Raw genomic sequence first — 26,196 nt, forward strand, 5'->3', positions numbered from 1 at the left:
GTGCCAAATGCTTGACATACAGTGCGCACCATGGAAGTGCTGCTATTATTAACTGTTAAAATGTTCTCATGTACCATACAGATTTACTGTATGTCAAGGAAGAACTCAGAGGCTTTATATTAAGGAAAATATGACCAAGTGGATATTCCACTGAGACGATTTGTCTGATTATATTAATTTTTGCTTGCTATTTTGATGGTCTTGCTTGTTTAGGCCCCCCACCACCTTTTAGATGTAGATTTGGGGAGGAACATAAAACCAGAACATACCAAGCCATCATTCTACTACTTAATTATATTCCAAGTCTATAGTATAGTTTTTAAAATACATAAACAACATGAAAAATATATAACAAACTAAACTTAAGTAGTATGAAAAAGTAATTTAGTCACAGAATATATATACTGCAAGTAAATTCATATGCTCACAAACATCCCCAACATATAAAGATCCATACCAAATTTTTGTACCTTAAAAATGATTTCTCTTAGTTTGTCAGAGTACTTCTGATTTAACAGCAAGGCATATAGTATGTCGGCATTTCCTGGCTCAAACATCAGTAAGAAAAGCTGACCTCTAGTTGGGCTGGTTCGTAGGAGACTGAAGAGTATATCCAAAATTCCAAAGAGCTTTTCAAGTTAAACAACACAACACAAAAAAACCAAATCACTTATGTACACAGGCAGCAAAAGGGTGTATGTCTCAAAATAGTTATTTAACTTATGAGACAGGGTTTCTCTGTATTGTTTTGGAGGCTGTCGGTCCAGCCCGGCCTCGAACTCACAGAGATCCACTTGCCTCTGCCTCCCGAGTGCTGGGATTAAAGGCATGCGCCACCACCGCCCGGCTACAATCATATTCTTGTGTCATAGTTATGTTGTTATGTGGATTTCACTATGTTAAAAGAATAATTCTATATTATACCTGTACTGCTTAATACTATTGTATGTATATAGGTTAGTTCTTAAACTGATGACACCAAGAAGATTATCAAAGCAAAACTCAAGAACTACCAGATACAACAGCTGTGTAATACTTGGATATGAAGTGTCTTTCTCAAAGGTGCATGTGCTGAAAGTTTGTGTAGTTGCTACTGGAGGCACTACTGAAGTGATCAGATCATATGGACACTGACTCAATCAATGGACGAATGACTAATAAGTCAATAGGGTAAGAGAATCGATAGTAAATAATAAATGCGATTTGCTGTTGGAAGCAATCTTTTGCCACTGGTCCCTTCCTATCCAGCTCCCTTCTGTCTCTTGACTGCCAAAAAGGAGATCTGCTCTACTATGTTCTCCTAGAAAATGCTCTGTCTCTTTTCATGGCTCAGAAGAAAGAAGGGCAAATGACAATAGGATGAAAAACTCATAAATCATAAGTCAAAGGAAACCCTCCCTCTTTACAATAGCTCTTCTCTGGTACAATGTCACAGCAACTACTTTCCAGATAAACATTACAATGTACTTCTTTAACTGTGTAATATTTAACAGTATCCAACAGAATTTTACAAAGAGAGAATCAGATCCCATTACAGATGGTTGTGAGCCACCATGTGGTTGCTGGGACCTCTGGATGAGCAGCCAGTGTAACCACTGAGCCATCTCTTCAGCCCCCAAGTAAGTAAGTTCATAAGATGACAAAACTAAGAGTTAAAAGTAAAATTCATCTCGCCGGGCGGTGGTGGCGCACGCCTTTAATCCCAGTACTCAGGAGGCAGAGGCAGGTGGATCTCTGTGAGTTCGAGGCCGGGCTGGACCGATAGCCTCTGAAACAATACAGAGAAACCCTGTCTCATAAAAACCAAAAAAATAAAATAAAATAAAATAAAATTCATCTCAGGCATGATACCTGTTCTTCTTCATTAGTAGCAGCTATGTAACCTATGATACTTTGTATTTCTTCATGAGTTCCACCTTTACAAAGAAAATATTTAATTAACCCATACAAAGAAGTCCTTATTGTTCGAATATCATCCGGAGATAGCTCATTACATGTGCAACCATGCCTGAAAGAGAAAACAAAAGCATGAAAGTTGAAATGCTAATTTAAATACTTTGATAACTTTGTATAAAAGAATTCATAATGTTAAAAATTAAGGCTAGTAAGAAATGGATAAAGGCATTTGTTACCAAGCCTGACCACCTGACTCTGATGCTGGGACCCACATGATGGAAGGAGACAAGTCTCACAGCTGTCCTAACTCCTCACCTGGGCCATGGCATATGCCCTCCACCAACACCCCGACCCCACACATTCACATACAGAAACAGATGTAACTTAAAAATTAAAAATAAAGCCAGGCATTGGTGGTGCACACCTTTAGTCCCAGCACTCAGGAGACAGAGGCAGGCGGGTCTCTGTGAGTTCGAGGCTAGCCTGGTATGCAGCCAAGATAAGCTCCAAAGCTATACAGAGACACCCTGTCTCGAAAAAACAAAACAACCAAAAACCTTTCTAGGTGCTTGCCATAAAGTCTACAAAGTGCTTGCTGCACAAGCATGAGGCGGAGAGCATTATCCAGAACCTATGTGAAAAAGCTGGATATGACAGCACACACTTGCAATCTTAGAACTAAGAGGGTAGAAACTGGTAGCCTGGGGCTTGTGCTAGCCAGCATAGCCAAATAGTAAGCCACAAGCCAGGAAGAATCCCTATCTCAAAAACCAAGGTGGATGGCATCTGAGGAGAAATGACACCTAAGTCTCTGGATTCTATATACACACAAATGTGCACAAGCACTCATATCAGAAGAATATACCCCAAAATGGCCTGGGAAACTGACTCAATAAAGTTCTTGCTATGCAAGCCTAAGGTCCTGAGTTTAGATACCCAGAATCCATGTAAAAAGCTGAATGTGGCATCCATTGCTGGGGAAAGAAAGACAGGATTCTTGGCGTTTATTGGACAGCCATTCTAGGCAAATAGATGAGTTCCAGGTTTAAATAAGAAGTCTCTGTCTCAAAAAAGAAGATGAAGAGCAATTAAGGAGGATACTAGACGGGTTAAGGATTTAGCTCAGTAGTAGAGTGTTTGCCTAGCAAGTGCAAGGCCCTGAGTTTGGTCCTCAACTCCAAGAAAAAGGACACTAGAATCTGAGTTTGTTGTCCATACCTTTAACCCCAGCAGCATTCAACAGAGTCAGGTGTTCAAGGACAGCCTAGTCTACGTAGTGTGTTCAAGAACAGCCAGGGACACATAAAGAAACCCTGTCTCAAAAAATATAATAAATCAAGAAGGGGGGGTGGGAACAACACCAGAAGTTGATCTCTGTCATCCACAGCATGTACACCTATACTCCTTTACATACAACACAGACATGCACAAACACATACACACTTTTAATGTAATTATTAGAATTCATGGTACCTTTGCTTTGATTTCCTATTTTTTCTTTTTAAATAGAGTCTAACCTTTGCTAAGGTTGCCTACAATTTGCTATATAACCAAAAATGACCTTGAACTTAAGATTCTATTGCCTCTAACACAAAATGCTGTACTATATTCTTTACAAATAACATTTATTAGGAAAGTAGAATACCAAATGAGTAGCCCAGTTGGCTTCTTTTACATTAAGGAACATTTTAAGAGTTTCAGTGATAAAAATTATTATAATATTCATTATACAACTCTGAAATTATAATACTAAGAATCAGTCACAATTGTATGTGGCTTTACATATAACTAATTTAATTTTTGAAACCATCACAGGGAAGAGCCACAATTTTAGTCTGTTTTCTATAGTTGAAAAAGCTTAAATACAGAGAATCTGAATGATTTGAATAGCACTACACAATTAATAAAGCCAACATACAAACATAATAATGTGAATCTATTTCTCATCATTTTAACCTCCTTTCTCTTACGTTTCATGATACCACTGGTGAAAGGAACAAGTTGCACATTCCAGTCAAGTGTCAGACAGAAAAGAACCAATTTAAAGTGAGAAGGAACAAAGATGTCATACCCATAATAAATCCTAAGTGTATCTAGAAGAAACTGCACACCGTACTTCTTCCGGAAAACTCTCCTGCTGTCTTTAATGATAGTTGAAAGATACTGTATATGGCCTAAAATAAAATGTTCACTTATAAATAACATAACTGAAATAAAGTCACACAGAAGGTCATATATTCCAAAACAACCACATAATATTTTGTCTGATAGTTGAGTCTTACCAATTCGAAAAGGAAAATCTCCACGGTTCCAAATGCGGAAGTCAAAGAGTAAATATTGATACATTTGTTGAAGCAACAGTGTGTTTTTTTCTAATGATACCTGCTCAATTAGTAATTGAGTTGCCACCAATACATTAACATCCATTAGGGTACCTGGCACCTATAATTTAACAGAAAAGGGTTTCATTAAGGTCAACTTAAATAACAGTTTGAAGCTATGAGTTCAAATAATTCAGAATGTCCTTAAAATATAAGATTTTTAAAAAATGGTGCAAAATATAAGCAACTTAGCTAATTAAACTTTTGATTTAACACTGGATCATAATTTCCTAATGTCATATTTTTAAAGTTTTTCTTGTTAATGATCAAAGCACTTTATCACTGTAAATTTTTACAGACACTCTAAGAAATTATCATCATTCGTATCTTACAGACAGGGAACCTAAGGCAGAGAATAAAACTACATCTCCAAACAATTCAGCTAGCAAGTTTTAAGCTCAGGCAGTTTAGCTACAGAATCCATGATCTAACAGATGATTAACCTGAAGGCAGGCACATCTCTGTGAGTTCGAGGCCAGCCTGGTCTACAGAGCAAGTTCCAGGACAGGCTCCAAAACAATACAGAAAAACCCTGTTTGGAAAAACCAAAAAAAAAAAAAAAAAAAAAAAAAAAAAAAGAAGAAGAAAACTCTCCAGAAGAGGGGCTGGAGAGACTGCTCAGAGCTTAAGAGCACTGGCTGCTCTTCCAGAGGACCCAGGTTCAATTCCCAGCACCCACAAGGCAGCTCACAACTGTCGGTAACTTCAGTTCCAGGGCTTCTGACACCTCACACAGACACCAGTGCACACAGAAATAAAACAAAATAAAAAAGAAAATCTCCAGAAACCTTTAAAACAGATCAAGAAAATCCAATCACTGCACACAGAGTCAACACATACACATCCTTCTCACATTTGCAGTTCCTCTTTCCACTGAAAGCTACAGCAGTAACTTAAATGGCTCTCAGCTCCTTAACCAGCATCATACTTTCCCATTACACCTTTCCCTCCATGGCACTGTGAGGTGGACAAGACTGTGTTCGTTTCCCCCAGGTCCTCTGTTTTGATAAGTAAACTGAGTAAATCAAGTAAGTTAAGTAAAACCCAAGAAAATGACTTTCCCTGGGGCCTTATACACCAACTTTGTAAGCAAGCCTATCAATGACATGATAAATGATCTTGTAGAGGGCTTCAAAAGAATGATAAACTAGTAGTTTCCCAGAAAGCAGGCTTCCAACTTAGCAGACTGGAATTCTGTGTCAACAACAAAATTGTGTGGAATAGGAATCCTTTCAGTACCACTTTCTCTATGTGACTCTGTTTTCTCATCTGGTCAGTGATCTTTAGTCTGGTCTTCATCAACAACTGGCTTCCTAAGACAGTCCATATGCTACTCTCCAACTGATCTAGGTGAGGACCCTGTGTTGTACACCATGTGAAAGTACCCGACAGGAAACAAATCTTAAGTTGACTATAAAAAAAAATTCTACTCTTGGCCACATGAAATAACCTCAATAATTTCCTAATACCTCTGACATTAAATGGTAGTCTTCCAGTGGTAGGAATATCAGACCATGTGTATGATTCATTCATGCTTCTTTTCTTTCCTTTTAATTAATATTTAAATAAAAAACAATCTTATTTTACATCCCAATCCCAGTTCCCTCTCCCTCCCATCCTCCCATTACACCTGCCATATCTCCATCTAATCTCCCATTCAATCCTCAGGGAGGAGAGACCTCCCATGGGGGGGATCATCAAAATCTATCACATCATTTGGAACAGGACCAAGGCCCTCCCCACTGTATCCAGGCTGAGCAAGGTATCTCTCCATGAGGAATGGGCACCCAAAGCCCATTCGTGCACTAGGGACAAATACTGGTTCTACTGCCAGTAGCTCCATAGACTTCCCAAGGCCCCCAACTGACAACCACATTCAGGGGGCCTGATTTGGTCTTATATAGGTTTCCCAGCAGTAAGACTAAAGTCTGTGAGCTCCCACTTGCTCAGGTCAGATGTTTCTGTGAGTTTCCCCAGCATGGTCTTGACCCCTTTGCTCATCACTCCTCCCTCTCTACAACTAGATTCCAGGAGTTCAGTTCAGTGCTTAGTTGTGGATCTCTGCTTCTGCTTCCATCATTATAGGGGAAGGACAATTAAGGTAGCCTCTCCACTACTACTTAAGATTCATAGTTGGGGTCATCATTGTGAATTCCTGGAAATTTCCCTAGTGCCATGTTTCTCATTAAGCCCATAACAGCTACCTCTATTAAGGTATTTTTTTTCCTTACTCTCCTATGTTCTTCCCCCAACTCGACCTTCCTGATCCCTCATGTTCTCCACCCCCTCTTCCCCTACCTCCCTCCCCCTCCCCCCTTGCTTCCAATTTACTCAGGAGATCTTATCCCTTTTTCCTTCTTGGGAAGTCCATACATGTCTCTCTCAGGGTCCTCCTTGTTTCCTAACTTCTCTGGGGTTGTGGATTGTAGTCTGGTTATCCTTTGTTCTAGGTCTAATATCCACTTATGAATGAGTATATACCATGTTTGTCTTTCTGTGTCTGAGTTACCTCACTCAAGATGGTTTCTTCTAGTTCCATCCATTTTAGACAGGAGCATCATAGTAAGGATGGAAATCTTACCAAAAGCAATCTACAGATTCATTACATTCCCCGTGAAAATCCCAACACAATTCCTCACAGACCTTAAAAGGACACTACTCAACTTTATATGAAAACACACACACACAAAAAAAAACCCAGGATAGCCAAAACAATCCCATACAATAAAGAAGCTTCCAGAGGCACCACCATCGCTGGCTTCAAGCTGTATTACAGAGCTATAGCAATGAAAACAGCTTGGTATTGGCACAAAAACTAAACAGGCAAATCAATGGAATCAAATCGAAGACCTTGATATTAAACCACACACCTATGAACACCTGATTTTTGACAAAGAAACTAAAATTATACAATGGAAAAAAGAAAGCATCTTTAACAAGTGGTGCTGGCATTACTGGAGGCTGACATGTAGAAGATTGCAGGTAGAGCCATATCTATCCCCATGCACAAAACTTAAGTCCAAATGGATAAAAGATCTCAACATAAATCCAGCCACACTGAACCCCTTAAAAGACAAAGTGGGAAGTACCCTTGAATGAACTGGCACAGGAGACCACTTCCTGAACATAACACCAGTAGCACAGACACTGAGATTCACAATTAATGAATGGGATCTCCTGAAACTGAGAAGCTTCTGTAAGGTAAAGGACACAGTCATCAAGACAAAAAGGCAGCCCACAGAATGGAAAAAGATCTTCACCAACCCCACATCTGACAGAGGGCTGAGTCTCCAAAATATACAAAGAACTCAGGAAGCTAGTCACCAAAACACCAAATAATCCAGTTAAAAAATGGGGTACAGATCTAAATAGAAGATTCTCCACAGAATCTCAAATGGCTGAAAAGCACTTAAGGAATTGCTCAATATCCTTAGCCATCAGGGAAATGCAAATCAAAATAACTCTGAGATACCATCTTACACCTGTCAGAATGGCTAAAATAAAAAAAAAAACTCCAATGACAGGTTGGAGAGATGACTCAGTGGTTAAAAGCTTTGGCTGCTCTTCCAGAGGTCCTGAGTTCAATTCCCAGCAACCACATGGTGGCTCATAACCATCTATAGTGAGATCTGGCTTGCAGGCAGACATCAAGCAGAACACTGTATGCATAAAAATTAATATAAAAAAACACCAATGACAGTTTATGCTACAAAGGATATGGAGAAAGGGGAACACCCCTCCATGGCTAGTGGGAATGCAAACTTATACAGCCACTTTGGAAATCAGTAAGGCGGTTTCTCAAGAAAATGGGAATCGATCTATTTCAAGACCCAGAAATTCCACTTTTAGACATATACCTAAAGGATGTACATTCATACCACAAGGACATTTGTTCCACTATGTTCACAGCAGCATTATTTGTAATAGCCAGAACCTGGAAGCAACCTAGATGCACTTCAACAAAAGAATGGATAAAGAAAATATGGTAAATTTAGCCGGGCGGTGGTGGCCCACACCTTTAATCCCAGCACTCGGCAGACGGATCTCTGTGAGTTCGAGGCTGGGCTGGACCGACAGCCTCCAAAACAACACAGAGAAACCTTGTCTCGTAAAAACCAAAAAAAAAAAAAAAGAAAAGAAAATATGGTAAATTTACACAATAGATTTCTACCCAGCAGTAAAAAACAATGACACCTTGAAATTCTTTTAATTTTTTTGAGAAATGGTTTCTCTGTGTAGCTCTGGCTGTACTGGAACTCACTCTGTAGATAAGGCTGGTCTTGAACTCAGAGATCCACCTGCCTCTGCCTCCCAAGTACAAGGATTTAAGTTGTGCACCAACCGCCCCCAGCCTCAGTTTCTGTATCTTTCAGACTGCCCAGTGATTATCTGAAATGGCCACACAAAGCTTAACTGATTTTTCTTTTTATTTTTTTGAGACATGGTATTACTATGTAGCTCTGGCTATCCTAGAACCCTCTATGTAGACCAAGATGGCCTTCATCTTACAGAAACCAGCCTGCTTCTGCCTCCCAAATGCTGGGATTAAATGTATGCGCCACTATGACCAGCTTTCTCCACTGGAGGACCTTTCCTCCAGCACTATCACCATGAGAAAACTATGTTGGTAAAGTGGCATCTTGGCCTCATTAATCTCTTAATGTGTTTCCCCTGACTTTCCAAAACCTCTTATGATGGGGCCTTTTTAGCAGCTACTAAAGTTAAAAAAAAAAAAAAACCTACAGGAGAGAAGCCAAATCCTAGTATTTGCAATAAGCTTCCAATCAAAGTAGCCTTGCAATTTGCTTTGATTATTCCTTATAGATTGGGACTTAATCTGAGAGCCAAATTAAACTGGCAATTTATCTTTATGTATCAGGTCAGACATGACTGTACACAACTATAATCTTAGCACTCAAAAGGATGTAGCAGAAAACTGCAAATTTGAGGCCAGCCTGGGATACATAGCAAGATTCACTCCTGGAATTTAACAATCCCTAGTTGTTCCCGACAGACTTTTATTTCATTTATCGCAAACATCCCAGCTTTCCTCTCCCTCACAGCAGTCAGAGGACTTCCTGATGAACACAGGCATACAATCAATGCCTACTTATCAGCCATGTGAAACAGAGTCTTCAAGTTCTCAAACACCTTAAATACTACACCTAGCAATTAAGATGCTTACACCAAAGAGCATATATCCTTATATAAGTAATTTGTGGTACTCTATTAAAATTTACAAAAGCTGCCTGTGAAACAAGTCATATGCATTAATACAACTTGAGCTGTAATGCAGTAATCATTAGTAACACTTATTAGAAGGAATAAAATGACAATAGCCATTCATGATCATCACTTAATAAATCAGCATCAGATTAGACTTGATTACCTTCTGGAGTAAGGCACCAAGGGTTGCAACTCCATTGGACTGAATAAGATTGTCCTGGTTGATAGGATGTCTCTGAATAAAGTGTTTCACAATCAAGATAAATGTTGCGACTAGATTTTTCTCTAGTCTTGACTCTATGAAAACAGGAAAACAGCATTGTCATAATCACTCTCACCACTTTTACATCGCATATTTTATATCATAATACACATTGTGACAAAGGAGCAATACAATTCAATACCTTGTTCCCAAGATTCATTTATACAATGAAATCAGAAAAAGCAGCAACTACTTACTATATAATTGCATCCATATGTAAATACTTTCTTTACCATGATTTAACAGTTTGGTAGAATTTTTTTCAACTAAGAATATAAACTAAAGTTAGTTAAAAGTAAAATTGCCATTTTCAGTGTTTTAATCAAAGTATTATAAATTTACTGAATTATGCCAGTTCAATAGAGCCACTATAACAACTATAAATAATTAAGTGGTATGCCATTTTATTTTTCAACTAATTCTCAACTTTCTTTTTTTTTTCTTTTTTGGTTTTTCGAGACAGGGTTTCTCTATATTGTTTTAGAGGTTGTCCTGGAACTCGCTCTGTAGACCAGGCTGGCCTCGAACTCAGAGAGATCTGCCTGCCTCTGTTTCCCAAGTGCTGGGATTAAAGGCATGCACCACCAACACCTGGCTAATTCTCAACTTTCTAAATGATTAATTTAGGCTAATGTAATCTTATTACCTGATGCCTTTGTGGAGGCCAATGACATACAGTCCTGTTCAATAGGTGTTGTTAATTCATTAACTGTATTTTCACTCATTCCTTCAGAAGTCTGTCCTTCAATAAGGTGGCTTATTTGTTCCAGTAAAGGAAAAAGTACATTTAACCCACCTATACAATTTATGATGTCCTGAAAACAGAATTAAAAGTCTTTAATATTACAATATAAGAGAGCAATGGTATAATTTAGTATCTGCAGGGCACATAAAGATACAGTTAATAAACCTTAAGTAATGTATGAGGTAGGCTAAGCTGAAAGGATAATTTAGAAGACAGTCTCAAAGATAACCATTACTTACATTCAAAAAGAGACCATTTTAGGCCATTTTTCTGTGCTTATTTTTTACAGCTTAGGAAGTTCAAACACAGGCAATATATAGTATAACTTTAACAATGCTAAAAACAGGTAACTGTCACCACACAGTTATGCATTAAAAAGAAACAGGAGAGGAACCAGAAGTAAGACTGAATTTTCTAATTTTAGTAAAAAAAAGATGGAATGGGTAAAGTAAGCGAAAATACGAAGTGCTGTAAGCTTTAACATACAGAGGATATATAAAATTACTCTTATTATTAATCGTTAAAACATTCAGACCGACACTGATGTATTATTGTATCATTATAATCCTAGTACAAGAAAGGCTAGCACAGGAACATTCCAAGTTCAAAGCCAGCCTTGGAGGGAAAGACAGAAAAGGAGTAGAGGAGGAGAGAAGGAGAGAAGGGGAGGGAAGAGAAGCAGAAAAGAAAGGGAGAAGAGGAGATTAACAAATCTCCCATCTCATTTGGCTACCTGTGACAACTGAAGCTATAGAACACTTATTCAGCAAAACTTCCCAATACCATAGTCTTTATATTGTACTTGAGATTTCAAGACTTATCCATATATTACATACCTACAAATTTGTTTTGCATCTTTTTAATGATCTGAAATTTATTCTATCCATTAAATAAAAAGATAAAAAGTGTGTGTTGGGGGAAAAAAACATACTGATTTTAAAGAGCTCTTTGTGTAGTAACTAAACTTTTTAGACAACAAATATTTTCTTTCTTTGTGTGTGTGTGTGAGGGGGGGGGAGACTGATTTTTACTTATGCATAAAATTTTAACTGTTTTTCTCTTAATAATTCTGTTCCTGCTGTTTCCCACATAAACAAAATGTTTGATTAGTTGATTTGTATAGCTACAATACAAAGTATTATAGATTTTTAGATCTTTACTATATATAGCATACAGAACCAGTCTCATAAAGCCAATAATACATGGTAAGCAAAAGTTAAAGTAGGCTACTTATCAATATATGTAACAGAGCAGTTGCCCAGAATATAGAATGACCTGGGTCCAGTTCCTAGCACTGAAAAAAAAACAAAAACAATTCTAGTTATGTGCTGTAACAGGAAGAGACTAATACCGGGGTTTAAACTTCAACCTGAAGATCACAGAGGCAAAGCAGCCAAACGGTCAGCCAATAAGCTCTTATCTCTACCTCAGGCTGAAAGGGCTGATCCTGTATCCACAAATTCTCCACCAAGCCTCCCACTGCTGCTTCTCCTCACTGTGGTTGGAGAATCAATCTCCACATGAGACCCTTTGCTTTTTATACCTCTTAGAGCTGGGATTAAAGGCATGTGTACCCAGGTGCTGGGATCAAAGTCATGAGTTCTGTTACTCTTCACTCTTGTGTATGCCAGGGTGGTCTTGAACTCAGAGAGATCCAACTGCCTGTCTCCTGAGTCCTGGGATTAAAGATGTGTGCCACCACTGCCTGGGAGGCTAGTATGGCTACTCGGAATGAAAGTGTGTATCACCACTGTCTGACCTCTATAGCTTGTGGCTGGCACTGCCTTCTGAGTCCTCAGGCAAGCTTTAATAAATCATAAATAAAATAACACCAGAATGTGCTATGCTTAATTAAACTTAAAGTAAATTTAAATTATAATATGCTGCCTATTTTATATTATCAATTTACCTTAATGTCCCAATTCACTACTTTGTTTCCTGTTAATCTTCCATGCAAACAATCAGTAGACAAGTCAAGGCAAATTGAATTTTTGCAAGCCTAAGAACAAAAGAAAAATACAACAAGCATTTTAGTGCAATTAGAGCAAAACGTAACTTTAATTATATAGGGAATGTTTCACCATAACTTTAAAAGTGCATGATAAAATCAATAATAACTTGCCTAGCATTTGCCTTTTACCACCCTCGCTCTCTCCCTCCCTTCTCCCCTCCCTTGGGTGTGGGGGAGGAAGAGGGGGCATGCAATCCATTCTATGTCTGTAGAGGCCAGAAGTAGACATCAGGTCTTGGATGTCTTTTTTTTTTTTTCTTTTTGGTTTTTATGAGACAGGGTTTCTCTGTATTGTTTTGGATGCTATCGGTCCAGCCCGGCCTCGAACTCACAGAGATCTGCCTGCCTCTGCCTCCCGAGTGCTGGGATTAAAGGCCTGTGCCATCACCGCCTGGCTTGGATGTCTTTAATAACTCTCTATTTTCTTCAAGACAGGGTCCCTCACTGAATCTAGGGCTCACCAATTAGCTAAACTATTGGCAAGCAATCTCTCTACTTGTTAATGACTCTCCACCACTGGGGTTAGTGACACATATCATAAGGTCCAGCTTTTATTATGGGGTGCTTGGGGGTCCAAACTTGGTCCTTATGTTTAGGTGTCAATTACTGTACCTATGGGCCATCTCAAGTCATTAATGTCTCATTAAAAAAAAACCAGGGAGTAAATTCTAAAGCACTCATTTATCAAAAGCAGGTCACTGCATTCAGTTCTTGGCACAAAGAATTTTAAAGGAAAAGATGACTAAACACCTGCTACAAATAAGGACAAGAATGACAAACAGCTGCTAGTGAAGTCTTCAATGTACCATTTAACAAATTAGCATTTGTTCATACTTAAGTTAGTTTTAAAGAGTACTCAAAAAGCTGATGAAAGAGATTAAGCCAAGTAGAATCTGGCTCTCACAGCATGATTTTTAAAGCTTATCATCAATCTCCAAAAAGAACATGAAGGATGCAAAAGCTTGAAGAACTCAATTAAAAGGTCACACAATCTTAGTAACACCAAATTCAAAATTACTTTGTAAAAAGGTGAAACACTAAAAACCAGATGCCCTTTACATGTCAAGAATATGCCATCTCTAGCAAAAAACAAACAAAAGAATATGCCACTCAGTATACTATTTGGATTAAATGCAATGATTTCCTCTCCATCTGTGCTACATACTGGAGACTGAAGAGGAAAGTAAAGACTAGTAGTTGCCAAGAATTATGATTTGGTAAACAAACATATTGTTTGGAAAAGCACATGAATCTTGACTGGATCAAAACTAATTTTTGCTAAGTATTTTTAGGAAAAACTGAATACAGATTATACATTCAATTATGCAAGTAACTATGTAAAAATATTCAGGGATAAAGTTTTATAGTGATACCAACCTGCTTTTACAAATGACTAGAGAAAAAGCCATCAAATACAACAAAATATTAACAATTGTCTAATTTGGGTAAGGAATATATAGGATCACTATACTACTTTTTTTTATTTTGGTTTTTCAAGACAGGGTTTCTCTCTATTGCTTTGGGGGTTGTCCTGGAACTTGCTCTGTAGACCAGGCTGGCCTTGAACTCTATGGAGATCTGCCTGCCTCTGTATCCCGAGCGCTGAGATTAAAGGAGTAAACCACCACCATCCTTACTTTTTTTTTCTAAAAACTTCTAAGGTTTGAAATTTATCAAAATACTAAGCTGACAGAACATAAAATCTGTAAGTTCACAGCAGCATTATTTGTAATAGCCAGAACCTGGAAGCAACCTAGATGCACTTCAACAAAAGAATGGATAAAGAAAATATGGTAAATTTAGCCGGGTGGTGGTGGCCCACACCTTTAATCCCAGCACTTGGGAGGCAGAGGCAGGCGGATCTCTGTGAGTTCGAGGCCAGCCTGGTCTACAGAGCGAGTTCCAGGCAGCCTCCAAAACAACACAGAGAAACCCTGTCTCAAAAAAAAAAAAATAATAATAAATCCCTAATTTTTAACAAAATTAGGATTGAAGCCAGTCCTTAATTATCCAGTGAAATGACAAAAGGACTAAAACATTGAATTCAAGCTCACAGAAGTTATAACTAAGACAATCCATGCATTTACTCTGACCTTTGCTGTATACCAAAGGAGGATGCTACTTGGCAGGTCGGCCATATCACAGTCTTGACATTTCCAAGGGCTTAAGCAATTTGGACCTGCAAATTAGTTACATATACACACAGATACATCACTGAATGAATATACATGGGCTCCTTGATTCTGTTACCAGGACAAAATTTAAAATCAAGATGCTTCAAGCTACTCAAATAACATAGCTAAAACACACCATGTAACATGTACTTTAGTTTTATGACACCTATAAATTTTTCCAAAACCTAAAAAATTTGGGGAGGTGATCAATCTCTGCTGTCTAAGGAACACTGTATGTAGTGTTATGAAAACACTATAAAATACAAGAACTGTATTGATTTATTTAATGTAAATAAACTCAAAAGAATAAGAAAATAGAAAAACTTAATCCTGTACTCAGAAGGCAGAAGCAAACAGATCTCTGTGAGTTCAAGATCAGCCAGGGCTATATAATAAGACCCTGTCTTAAAAAATTTAAAAAGTTTAATGTGAACAGAAAGCAGAGAAATGGAAAGCAGGTAACAGTGTAAGTAATATAAATAGATAACAGTGATCAATTTCATTTGCAACTGAAATGTAAGCTCAAACAAGATCCCACAAGAAACATAATGGAAGAAAAACATTCATGTGTACATATGCATATGTGGTATGTGCACATATGTATAGGTCCATGTGCTCATAAGGGCAAAGGAAGATTTTGGTTGTCTTCCTCTGTCTTTCTCCTCCTTAGCCTCTGTCCATTCAGCATATCCCAGTGTGTGCCACAACTGGATCCACCTTTTTTTTTTTTTTTTTTTTTTTTTTGGTTTTTACGAGACAGGGTTTCTCTGTGGCTTTGGAGGCTGTCCTGGAACTCACTTTGTAGACCAGGCTGGTCTCGAACTCACAGAGATCCGCCTGCCTCTGCCTCCCGAGTGCTGGGATTAAAGGCGTGCGCCACCAACACCCGGCTGGATCCACCTTATTTTTATTAGGCACATCTTTTATTCAACCTGAAGCTTACCATTTTAGTTAGTCAGGCTGGCCAATAAGCTCCTGGGATCTACCTGTCTCCACACATTAACACTGGGATCCTACTCATCTCAAAATACCCATGCCATCTGAACAGGGTATTTTAATGAAAAACAAGCTACTTTGCAAATTATGTCCATGACTCTTAAAACATTTAAATTAAGAATATTCTGATAGAACTATAAAACTTAAATGTTAGAATTAAATGGTAATTAATATATTATATTCAAAATCATAGCCAAAAAAAACATTTACATTATTATTCAAGAATACCTAACTGTACTGCCCTCAGAAATTCTTCAGGTAAATTAAAACATAAATTATAAAAGTGACGATTTCTGGAATAAGACTCAAGATTTTAAAATTAAAATTTCTAATGTAGATAGGCTTATATTTGATTTCATCAATTTATTAACATCTGTCAAAAGTACTGAAAATGTTATGGACGGAACTGAATGACCCTAAAATCCACTCTAAAAACATAATTTCCAATATGACTGTATTGCAATTTAGAACCTTTAAACAGAACACTGAAATTAAATGATGTCATGAGAATAGGGTCCCAATCTGACAGAGTCCCTCATAAGAAAAGGAAGAGCCACTACAGAGATAGGGTCTTTTATCTTTGTTCATGTACATGTTTGAGGAACGATCAAGTTGAGATTATAGTAAGAAAGAAAAGCCTTACTAGAAAGCCTCATATTACTTTAATCTTGGACTTTTACCCCCAGAAATATGAGAAAATAAATTTTGGTGATTAAAGATACAGTCTGTAGTAACTTATAATGGCAACTCCAGGAGAATAATACAGACAGTAGCTTCAATAATTACAAAATAATTACCCACAATGGAGATAGAGATGACTTAATGGTTATGAGTGCTTACTACTCGGGCAGAGGACCTGGGTTAGTTTCCCAGCACCCTTTTCAAGCAGCTCCAAACTGCATGTAACGCCAGTTCTAGGGACTCTGATTCCCTCTGGCCTGTCAGGGCACACACATGGTGCATATGAACTGACAAAGGGGCACACACACATGCACATACATAAATAAATACTAAATATTTTCTAAATGCTAGTTTTTATTATGCCTACAAAAAAGTACAGTACACAACAGGCTTTTATTTTCAGTTCCAATTAAAACATCCACAGGTGTGTAATGTAGTTAGTATATGTTAGATTCCCAAAATATGTATGTATGTATGTATGTATGTATGTATGAATGAATGAATGAATAGATTATTTAAATCAAATAACTCTTTAGGATACATTCAGCAAAGGTGGGAAAGACAATGGTAAATTCTGTGAATGTACATGCTCACCTGCTAAATATAAAGCCTTGACCTGAGGAGGCTGCAGTGCTTCATGGAATACAATAACAGATCCCAGCTGGCCCTCCAGGGATGTGGGACAACCCCATTCACTATCTTGGGTTCCAGCTGAAATTAATTTGGTAACTAATTTTGATTTTTCAATTGTTCCTCCCCAGGAGGCTGATGACAATATTCCACCAAATGATGTCCGGTGAGGGGTAATGGGAGTAGAAAATGGTGGATCTGGGATTTGGGATGGTGGAGGAGTAGTGGTTCTTTGCCCAGCTGAACCAATACAACAGGAAGTAAATGGCTAAAAGTCAAACAAAAAAATGACAAAAATTATTTAAAATTACACAAATTTAAACAAATCTCTCTCATCACATTTAAAGTTAAACACTGTAAGGCTGGTTAAGTGGCACACTTAAGTTCTAGAATTGGTGAAGGCCAAGACAAAACATAGATAGACCCTATCTCAAAAAAACACAAAACTAAACAATCAAATGCTATGGATATGAACATGTAGCTTCATGGTAAAATACTTGTCTAGAATGTATGAAGCTTAGGTTTGATATCCACCAACGCAAAACTAAATGAAAGAATTTAAAATTAAGTAACAGTAAGATGAAACAATATATGTAAAACTAAGCAAACAAACACAATAAAAAATAGAATTGGAAGCCAAATTTTCAAATGAATCTTGACATATATAGGAAAGTATATGCCTAAGGCATCAATATCAAAGTTACCTTTGGCCAAGAGACTATAGACATTACTTTTTTTTGTTTTTTGTTTTTTCAAGACAGGGTTTCTCTGTATTGTTTTGGTAGACATTACTTTTATGAATCAAAAAGTCTTTTTGTTTGATGGGTGAGTATTATTTTTAAAAAGTTAAAAGAGCTTTACTATTATCTAAATTAGACATAATTACTTTATCACCAGTATTTTGTAACAGTATAATGTTATTTACAAAGCTACTTTCAATAGTCATGATAAAAAGCAAGAAATTTATTAGGTAAATCATACTGACAAATACTATATCCTATTAGTCGCAGAAGACTTTCTTAATTTAGCTAGTCTCAAAAAACTTTTTTTTAGCCAGGTGTTGGTGGCATACACCTTTAATCCCAGCACGAGGGAGGCAGAGGCAGGCGGATCTCTGTGAGTTCCAGACCAGCCTGGTCTACCAATCGAGTTCCAGGACAGGCTCCAAAACAATACAGAGAAACCCTGTCTCGAAAAACAAAAAAAAAAAAAAAAAAAAAAAAAGCTTTTTTTAACCTGTGTGGAGAATAAAATTTGAAGCTACTTCATCACTAGTTCAAATTTAATAGATAGGAAAACCTATCATAGAATTTTCTATGTATTTTATCACTTGGAGAGCATTTTTTAATCATACTTTGGCCTATTCTATTCATTTCTTTAGCTTTGCTAAATCTACTTTTCTAAGCTTTTCATTATATTTCTTTCTTAAATTGATTTTTTCACATAATGTCTGACATTATGTAACAAAAATGAAAATATTTTTACTATCCCTTAACATATAGAACACAGCTCAAAAATTTTAGGAAAAAAATTTACAATGTATTTCCTAAATATTTTCAGGATTTTGCAACCAATTAGGCCTATAAAGAAGAAGTTACATATACTCACCTCATTCATGGCAGGAAATCTGAGAGGGGCAGACACCTTCTGTTGTCCATTGTCATAGATATAGACAAGACTCTGACCAAAGGGCCTTTTTCCAGGCATGTGAACGATGGTGATATTGTGCTGATAAAGTAAAGCATACATTGAAATGACTAAAATTATATCATTTCATTGCAATGACATATGCTTACAGAGTATTACTTCATAATTTGTGTGAAGAAAATATTAAGGACAGCTAAAATACTGATTCAGTGATGTTATCAAAACAAGTAACAGTTTCTTATGTACAAAACAATTAAGCCTTTACCAGAATACTCACAAAAATCCTAAGTTTCTTCTGTATTTTCTAATGTTCTAAATGTTCTTAAAATTATTTTTTCAATGAGAAACATTTTATGTTTTTGAGATAAGCAACAGAAATACATTAGCTTTACAACCTCACATTTTTATTTTGAATTAAAATTTAAAATCAGTCTAGGAAATCTTCAAGAACTCATAAGTTTTAGCAAAAATAAATTATTACTGCTTCTTTAATAGCAATGGTAAATAAACTAACATCTTTGTAGACAGAACTTTACTACAACAGAACTTGGAAAAAATACTGGAAAAGTAGTCAAGAACTCCTCATAGAAATGCATCAAACTATTATACTTCCTAAAGGGAAGATAGAACCAAGAGTTTGATGTGGCATCCTAAAGTCTTACCCAGAGAGAATCACAGAAACTGTGGTCAGGAAGCATAACTGTTGCATATTCTCTTTTTGTGCACACTGCCACAACCAACATACCTGAGTGGGTAATAAAAGCTTCAAAACCCATTCCACTTCCTGTAAAAAAGCTAACAAAAATATACGTTATCAGAACCTCTGAAATCAAGTTGACCTGTCTCTTCATCATCATCAACTATAATGCCATCACAAATATCTTATCAATACAGAGATCTTAATTCTATTGTCACACATTAGTCCCAACTTTGTCTTAGTTATTTTTTAAATCCATTTTAGGCATAAAAGTTAATAAATTATAAAAAGTAACATTAGAAGTAGGATTGTATTACCAAGCTAAAAGCAGTGGTTCTCAATCTTCCTAATGCTGTGACCTTTTAGTACAGTTCTCCTCAGGTTGTGGTGATCCCACCATAAAATTATTTTCACTGCTACTTCATAACTGTAATTTTGCTACTGTTATGAACCAAATATAGTTATCTGTGTTTTTTTATAGTTCTAGGCGACCCCTGTGAAAGGGTCCTTCACACCCCCAAAGGGATAGCAACAACAGGTTAAGAACCTCTGAGCTAGGAAAAAACTATAAAATTTCAAACCTTTTAAATTCTTCCAAATATCTAGAAAGCATGCATACAATTTTTAAAAATCATAAGGCATATTAAAAATTATTAGCTACCAGGACATGACTGTTTTACGTAAAAAACAAAGCTCCTTCAATGGAAGAATTTACTGTTTCTTTCTTCACTACTTTTATACTACTTTCATTTTTGTTACCTAAAGGCCTTCAGTATTTAGCCAGGAAAATATATGAAATACAGAATAATTACTTTGAAAGCAATAAAACACCTCTAAACTATATTTAGCCACAAGATGAAGAAATTTCATAAGCTGTTATAAAATTTAAAAACCAGATGCTTAGTATTTTATCCTACTTAAGAATCACAGCATATACAATGTGAAAATCTTCATTTATATCCCACAATTTGTACCATTACCTATATAATTGTTTTCTTTTTCCTCCTTTGCTAGTGGTGCCAAGGGTTAACTGATCCTGATCTAAGCAAAACCAAGCAGTGAAGGAAAATGCAGACCCAGGCCATTTCTGAATGGCAGGCACAGAAATTCCTGCCATACTATGTGACAAATTAAAATACTGCAGTGCACTCTCAAAACTGAGTTTCCGTGCCATTGTCAGGATTGCACGAGTCACAGGAATGGTATACGGGTGAATAAACTCAGATTCATCTACTCTCAGCAATCGTAGTAGTCGAAGGACTTCTTCTGAGCTCACAGACTGACTTCCCAAGGAACCATGAATAGCAATCAGGTTCTCAGCACAAATTCGATGTAAGGAAGAATGGGATTCAAGGGTTTCAATGATTCTTATTCCCATGTTTGCATTCACGCATGTTGTTCGGCTCTGTTTATTAATGCAACAAATTTTTTTCAGCCAGTCAGAGATGAAGATTTGTAGGTCATGGGATTCTAGTTCCGGAAGCCATTGGATAAGAACCAAGAGAGGATGGACATTACTAATGCCCAAAATACCAACTGAAGTATGATCACCCTCTACAGCCTAAAAAGTGACACAAAAGCAAAAGGTTAGTTACTATTCTTAAAGTGGAAATAATGAAACTTCCCATCATAAGGGTTTCAACTTACCATATTCATAAGTTCTTTAAGCAGTTCTAATGATGGCTGACCCAAAGACTTTAATACCTCAAACATGTGCATATAGCCAATTCTTTCTTTAAATACTTCCTAGAGGGGAAAACAATATATCAAAGCACATTTTCAGTGACTAAATTTGTTGGAATATTAAATATCAAAAACTTATTCAAATTATTTAATAATTACAGAAAAATTATGAAATCAGTTTTGCTGTCTTACATTATCTACATGCATCTATATCCATTCCCTGCCCCAGTCTTTCTATATTGCCTAGGCTGTCTTTAAAACTGAAATCCTTCTATCTGTCTCGCCTATCTCAGAAGTGGGATAACAAGCATGTGCCCTTAACCTGGCTGGGTTCATCTGAAAACAGATTCTATAATAAAGGCATAAAGTCCAGCAAAATGCAAAATAGATGAAATTAAAACAACTGTCATATAGAAAGAACTATGTTCTGCATATTAAGTTATAGGATACTTCCTTTACCCTAACCTTCTTGATCTCTCTGACTCCCCCACCCCCCAAGACAGGGGTTTCACTATATAACTTTGGCTGGCTTGAAGCTCTGTTTCCAAAAAAAAAAAAAGGAAGGAAGGAGGGAAAGAAAGGAAAAAATAGCTAGATCCAGGACAGCCTCCAAAGCCACAGAGAAACCCTGCCTGAAAAACAAAACAAACAAAAAGAAACTGACTTGAACAGCCTTGAAGTTTTGAATTTCAGAAACAATACTAGCAACCTGTTTTACTAATAAGTTAATTTCTGAGTGCTTGAAGTGATTTCCCTTACAAACAACAATAAATCCCTATTACTAAATGTCAAGTAAAATCAGAAGTCAGACTATAAAGCTTTAAATAAACTTAACCATATAGTACACTTTTTCTTTTTTTTTGTTTGTTTTTTTGTTTTTGAGACAGGGTTTCTCTGTGTGGTTTTGGAACCCATTGTAGAACTCACTCTGTAGATCAGGCTGGCCTCAAACTCACAGAAATCAGACTGCGTCTGCTTCCCAAGTACTGCAATTAAAGGCGTGTGCCACCACTGCCCAGCCAAATTATAATATTTCAAGGAACATTCCTGATAGCAGATCAGAAGTTAGGGTGGTGATCATGTCACTAATATGTACTATGTATTTTACCATGTGCCTGCCATGTTACACAGATATCTCACAATACTTAGAACCTCTCAATGAGTTACTTATCAGCATACAAGCATAATCAGACAAAACCACAGTGAAGACAGTGGATAAGCACTGACATATGGAGCTGGAAGGATGGTTCAGCAGTTAAGAGTACTAGTTACAATTCCAGAGGACCCAGGTTCAATTCCCAGAACCCACATGGCAGCTCATAGCCATCAGTAACTCCAGTTCCAGAGGATCTGACACCTTCATACAGACATACATGCAGGCAAAACACCAATGCACATAAAAATAAATACTTTTAAAAAAGAGAGAAAATAGGTCGGGCGGTGGTGGCACACGCCTTTAATCCCAGCACTCGGGAGGCAGAGGCAGGCAGATCTCTGTAAGTTCAAGGCCGGGCTGGACTGACAGCCTCCAAAACAAAACAGAGAAACCCTGTCTCGTAAAACCAAAAAAAAAAAAAAACAAAAGTGAGAGAGAGAGAGAGAACAAACAAAACCCCAAGGTTAATGATCACAAAAAAACAAAACAGAACCCTAGAGCCACATGCATGGGGAAAAAAAGTCCCATACAGACAAGTTAATAACATGTGAAAAATACTCTTATTGTGGATAGTTATAAACTGACTAGATAGCAAAACTGGTTATTTTATTCATAAAAAGCTATGTCAGGAAACTTAATTATTTAAGACCAATAGCCATAATTCACTCACAATAACAGCAGTATGACCCCTCTAGGCCTCTTTTGAACAAGACTGTGAAAAGTTATTAGTGTGCAGTTCTGTCATCAGTGTAATTCTTTTAGTAGAGTCTCACTATATAGCCCTAGTTAGCCTGAAACTGGCTAAGTAGAACAGGCTAGCCACAAACTCAGAGAGCCATCTGAGTGCTGAGATTAAAGATATCTACCACCATGTGAAGTCACAAATATCTTTAAAATCCTGAAGTATCCATAAACAGTTTGTCTATAAAATTATCAGCAAATTATAGAAGGTGAGCTACTTTTGTAAACTACTTCATTAAAGGTATTTTGCCATGCATTTAATACACTTCCTCACATCACTTTGGAATTTATAGAGAAAAAGTTGATAAAATGAACATAGTTTAAAGACTCATTTCTCGCCGGGCGGTGGTGGTGCACGCCTTTAATCCCAGCACTCGGGAGACAGAGGCAGGCAGATCTCTGTGAGTTCGAGGCCGGGCTGGACTGACAGCCTCCAAAACAATACAGAGAAACCCTGTCTCGTAAAACCAAAAAAAAAAAAAAAAAAAAAAAAAGACTCATTTCTCACCTTAGCAGCTGGAGAATTCCTCATCACTGCTGTCAAAGCTTGAATAGTCGAAACAGCCAAATAATCCAACCGTCCCTGAAACACCTACCAAAGGAAATAGTAAGAAATTAACAAATGGACTGAGAATTCTGTTCATGTGGAAACCTTTGTTCTGCAAACCTGAAGAAATAACATGCATTACATTCCTCTTCCTATCAGATGTATTGCTGAAACACTATAATCTGCAAGAAAAATTTACTTCATTAACTGAAGGCAAGCTGTATGTCAAGAAGAATGAAGCACATTCACTAATTACATTAAATGTTCTGAGGGTAAGGGAAAAACAAACTTTACACATGCTTTTAAAAATAATGGACAATCTCAAGAGGAGGGGAGGGAGGTCCGCCACTAGAAATTATGCTTTAATTTCCCTTCAAAAATATACTTGAACTTACTATGCTTAAATACCATTAGCATGAGTAGTGATGTGTAACTTAAATAATTTTGTTTCCTTAGCTTCCAAATTCTGTGATGGAAATGGTGTGTACATATCATCTTTAAACAGGCACATCTATCTCTATAAAAAATTTGGGGCAAATAATGAAAATGAAATATGTATCTATAAGTACTGGCTTGTTTTGGAGACGGCAATCTTTAATGTCAAAAGTTTTATGAAAGAATTAAAAACTCTGATTTTTATTTAAGCTTAATCATAAATGAGATACATTAAATATCAGTAGACTCTCCTAGAAAATAAACCAATAACTACCATCAATAATACTGAAATAAATAAATATTCAACATGACTGCTATGTAAGACTTAACCAACCTTCATAGCATAGACTTTAGACTAGAAATCTCAGGCTATAAAAATGGTTCAACAGTTAAGAGCATTGGCTGCCCTTGCAGAGGACCTGAGTTCAATTCCTGCACCCACATGGCAACTCACAACAGTCTGTAACACCAGTCCTTGGGGTTTGATGTCCTCTCCTGGCCTCTGACGGTACTGCAGTCTTACACACACACACACACACACACACACACACACACACACTTAAAATTGAATACAATTTAAAAACAAAAGAAAACACACATTATTATGACCTGAAGCTAGCCACTCCACAATAGCATTCTCTTTTCTAACTCACAATAGAACTGATCTGCGCACAGAAGAAACACTTTAGATCTCTGTATTTACTAAAGTTCTATTACTTTTTGTGTGTAGTATTTAATCTAGAGTCCTGACTTTCATTAGTATTGTTATCAAGTATTATTACATAGGAAAAACATATATAGTAAACACTTGAAGATAGATTAAAATTCTGTATATACAGGTTAATACAAATAAATTCTGTGCTGGACTTTGTTCAAGAATAAACTAAAAACACCTCATTACAGCTACCTTTTGAATTTCCATAACCTTTTGTAGGAAATTATAATACATATAAGTAGTCCATCAGAGAATCTAAATAGGAGACATCTAAAGCAATAAAGAGCTCTATGAATCTCTATTTTATACCGCAAAATACAAATTAACAGATTACAAAGTGTAGTCTCTTTTTCTACAACTCAGTAAACCTAATCATTAAAATAACTTTAACAAAATATATGTAAATTCTCTAACAAACTATGTTGAGGGAAAAAAACAATTTTACAGGTATGTTTTTGTTTTTTTTCTCGAACTAATTTACCAAATATATTCTGAGAAAAAACAAATATATCTGTTGTGATATTTAAATAAAGGGTTGAATTTTTGAGAACAGGAAAAAAATCAAATTATTCGCTAGATTAATATTCAAAGGGCTAATCATCTTCTTCCCTTCCTCCAAGATTCAGGTTGTCCATTGAATTATAATCATCATATCAATAAGAAGTGAAGAATCAAGATATTTATAAAGACTATGCATATTCACAAACAAAGCCCTCACGTCCCATTACACCACCAGTGTTTAGAAAAAGCAGCCCCTTAAACACAAGTCATCACCAGGTGGTCAACAGTGATACTGGGTTCCATTCCTGTACTTTTTATCTTCCAATTTGAAAAAAAGAAGCACACATTAACACAGATAGAATTGTAATGGTAACTGATATTTAACTTAAATAATCCTCAAAAATAAATTACTAGAATTAGAGGTTTGTGGTTTTGGAGAAATAAGAAGAAAAGCACAGGAACAGTTAACCCATTGATTCTGGACTTCAGCTGAAACAAGATGCGGGCATTGGAGATACCTGGTCCTCACTTATCTCTGTCAGTAATTGGTTGGCAAGGTCTTTCTCGTTCTTGTCTGCCACCATACTGTGAGCATTTAAAAATAGCTGTTAAAAACAGAGACAAGAATAATGGAGAAAGAACATTAAATTGTTACCTAAAAGCAGAATGAGGTCCAGCTGGATTTCCATGTCTCTTGAAAACTAATCCAAAAATCCACATGTGAAGTACATCACTTCCAGAAATAGATATGATTTGCTTTCTAAATAACAATTTAATAGTAGTTTACATAGTACATAACTATTGTAGATACAACTCTCCCTTAGAACTCAAGAATTATTAAAATAAATAGCAATAACTAACAATATTCCCAAATTCTTAAAGAATAAGCTAAGAATGACACTCAGAAAAGGAAGCTGCTACTGCGATAGACAAAAGATACTACAGTAAATAAAGTGCTTAGCTGAATACGGTTGCAAAATCCTATTGCGCTAACATTAAAAGGAGTTCTTTCCAAAAATACTTCTCCGAGTCCCAAAGAGACTAGTGGGTAGCTCGACAAGGGAAGTCAGTG

The 26,196-nt window shown here is 36.7% G+C and overlaps 1 protein-coding gene across 2 annotated transcripts in view; it reads right to left on the reverse strand.

Annotated features, from left to right (window-relative positions):
• Nbeal1 (neurobeachin like 1) overlaps positions 1-26,196 on the reverse strand; it is a 154,772-nt gene that overhangs the window by 69,425 nt on the left and 59,151 nt on the right. The window contains exons 11-25 of one of the 2 annotated variants that reach the window (XM_040753509.1): positions 25,643-25,729; positions 23,435-23,518; positions 20,994-21,092; positions 20,327-20,907; positions 19,312-19,444; positions 18,611-18,730; positions 16,967-17,270; positions 14,615-14,700; positions 12,420-12,509; positions 10,412-10,580; positions 9,667-9,800; positions 4,179-4,338; positions 3,968-4,070; positions 1,852-2,008; positions 471-629 (exon numbers count right to left, since the gene is read on the reverse strand). In XM_040753509.1, coding sequence (XP_040609443.1) covers positions 471-629; positions 1,852-2,008; positions 3,968-4,070; positions 4,179-4,338; positions 9,667-9,800; positions 10,412-10,580; positions 12,420-12,509; positions 14,615-14,700; positions 16,967-17,270; positions 18,611-18,730; positions 19,312-19,444; positions 20,327-20,907; positions 20,994-21,092; positions 23,435-23,518; positions 25,643-25,729 — 2,466 coding nt within the window. The remainder of the gene's footprint in view (positions 1-470; positions 630-1,851; positions 2,009-3,967; positions 4,071-4,178; positions 4,339-9,666; positions 9,801-10,411; positions 10,581-12,419; positions 12,510-14,614; positions 14,701-16,966; positions 17,271-18,610; positions 18,731-19,311; positions 19,445-20,326; positions 20,908-20,993; positions 21,093-23,434; positions 23,519-25,642; positions 25,730-26,196) is intronic. The other variant, XM_040753510.1, reaches the window with a different exon arrangement.

Source organism: Mesocricetus auratus, unplaced genomic scaffold (genome assembly GCF_017639785.1).
Source record: "Mesocricetus auratus isolate SY011 unplaced genomic scaffold, BCM_Maur_2.0 Super-Scaffold_100010, whole genome shotgun sequence".
In the NCBI taxonomy this organism is placed as follows: domain Eukaryota; kingdom Metazoa; phylum Chordata; class Mammalia; order Rodentia; family Cricetidae; genus Mesocricetus; species Mesocricetus auratus.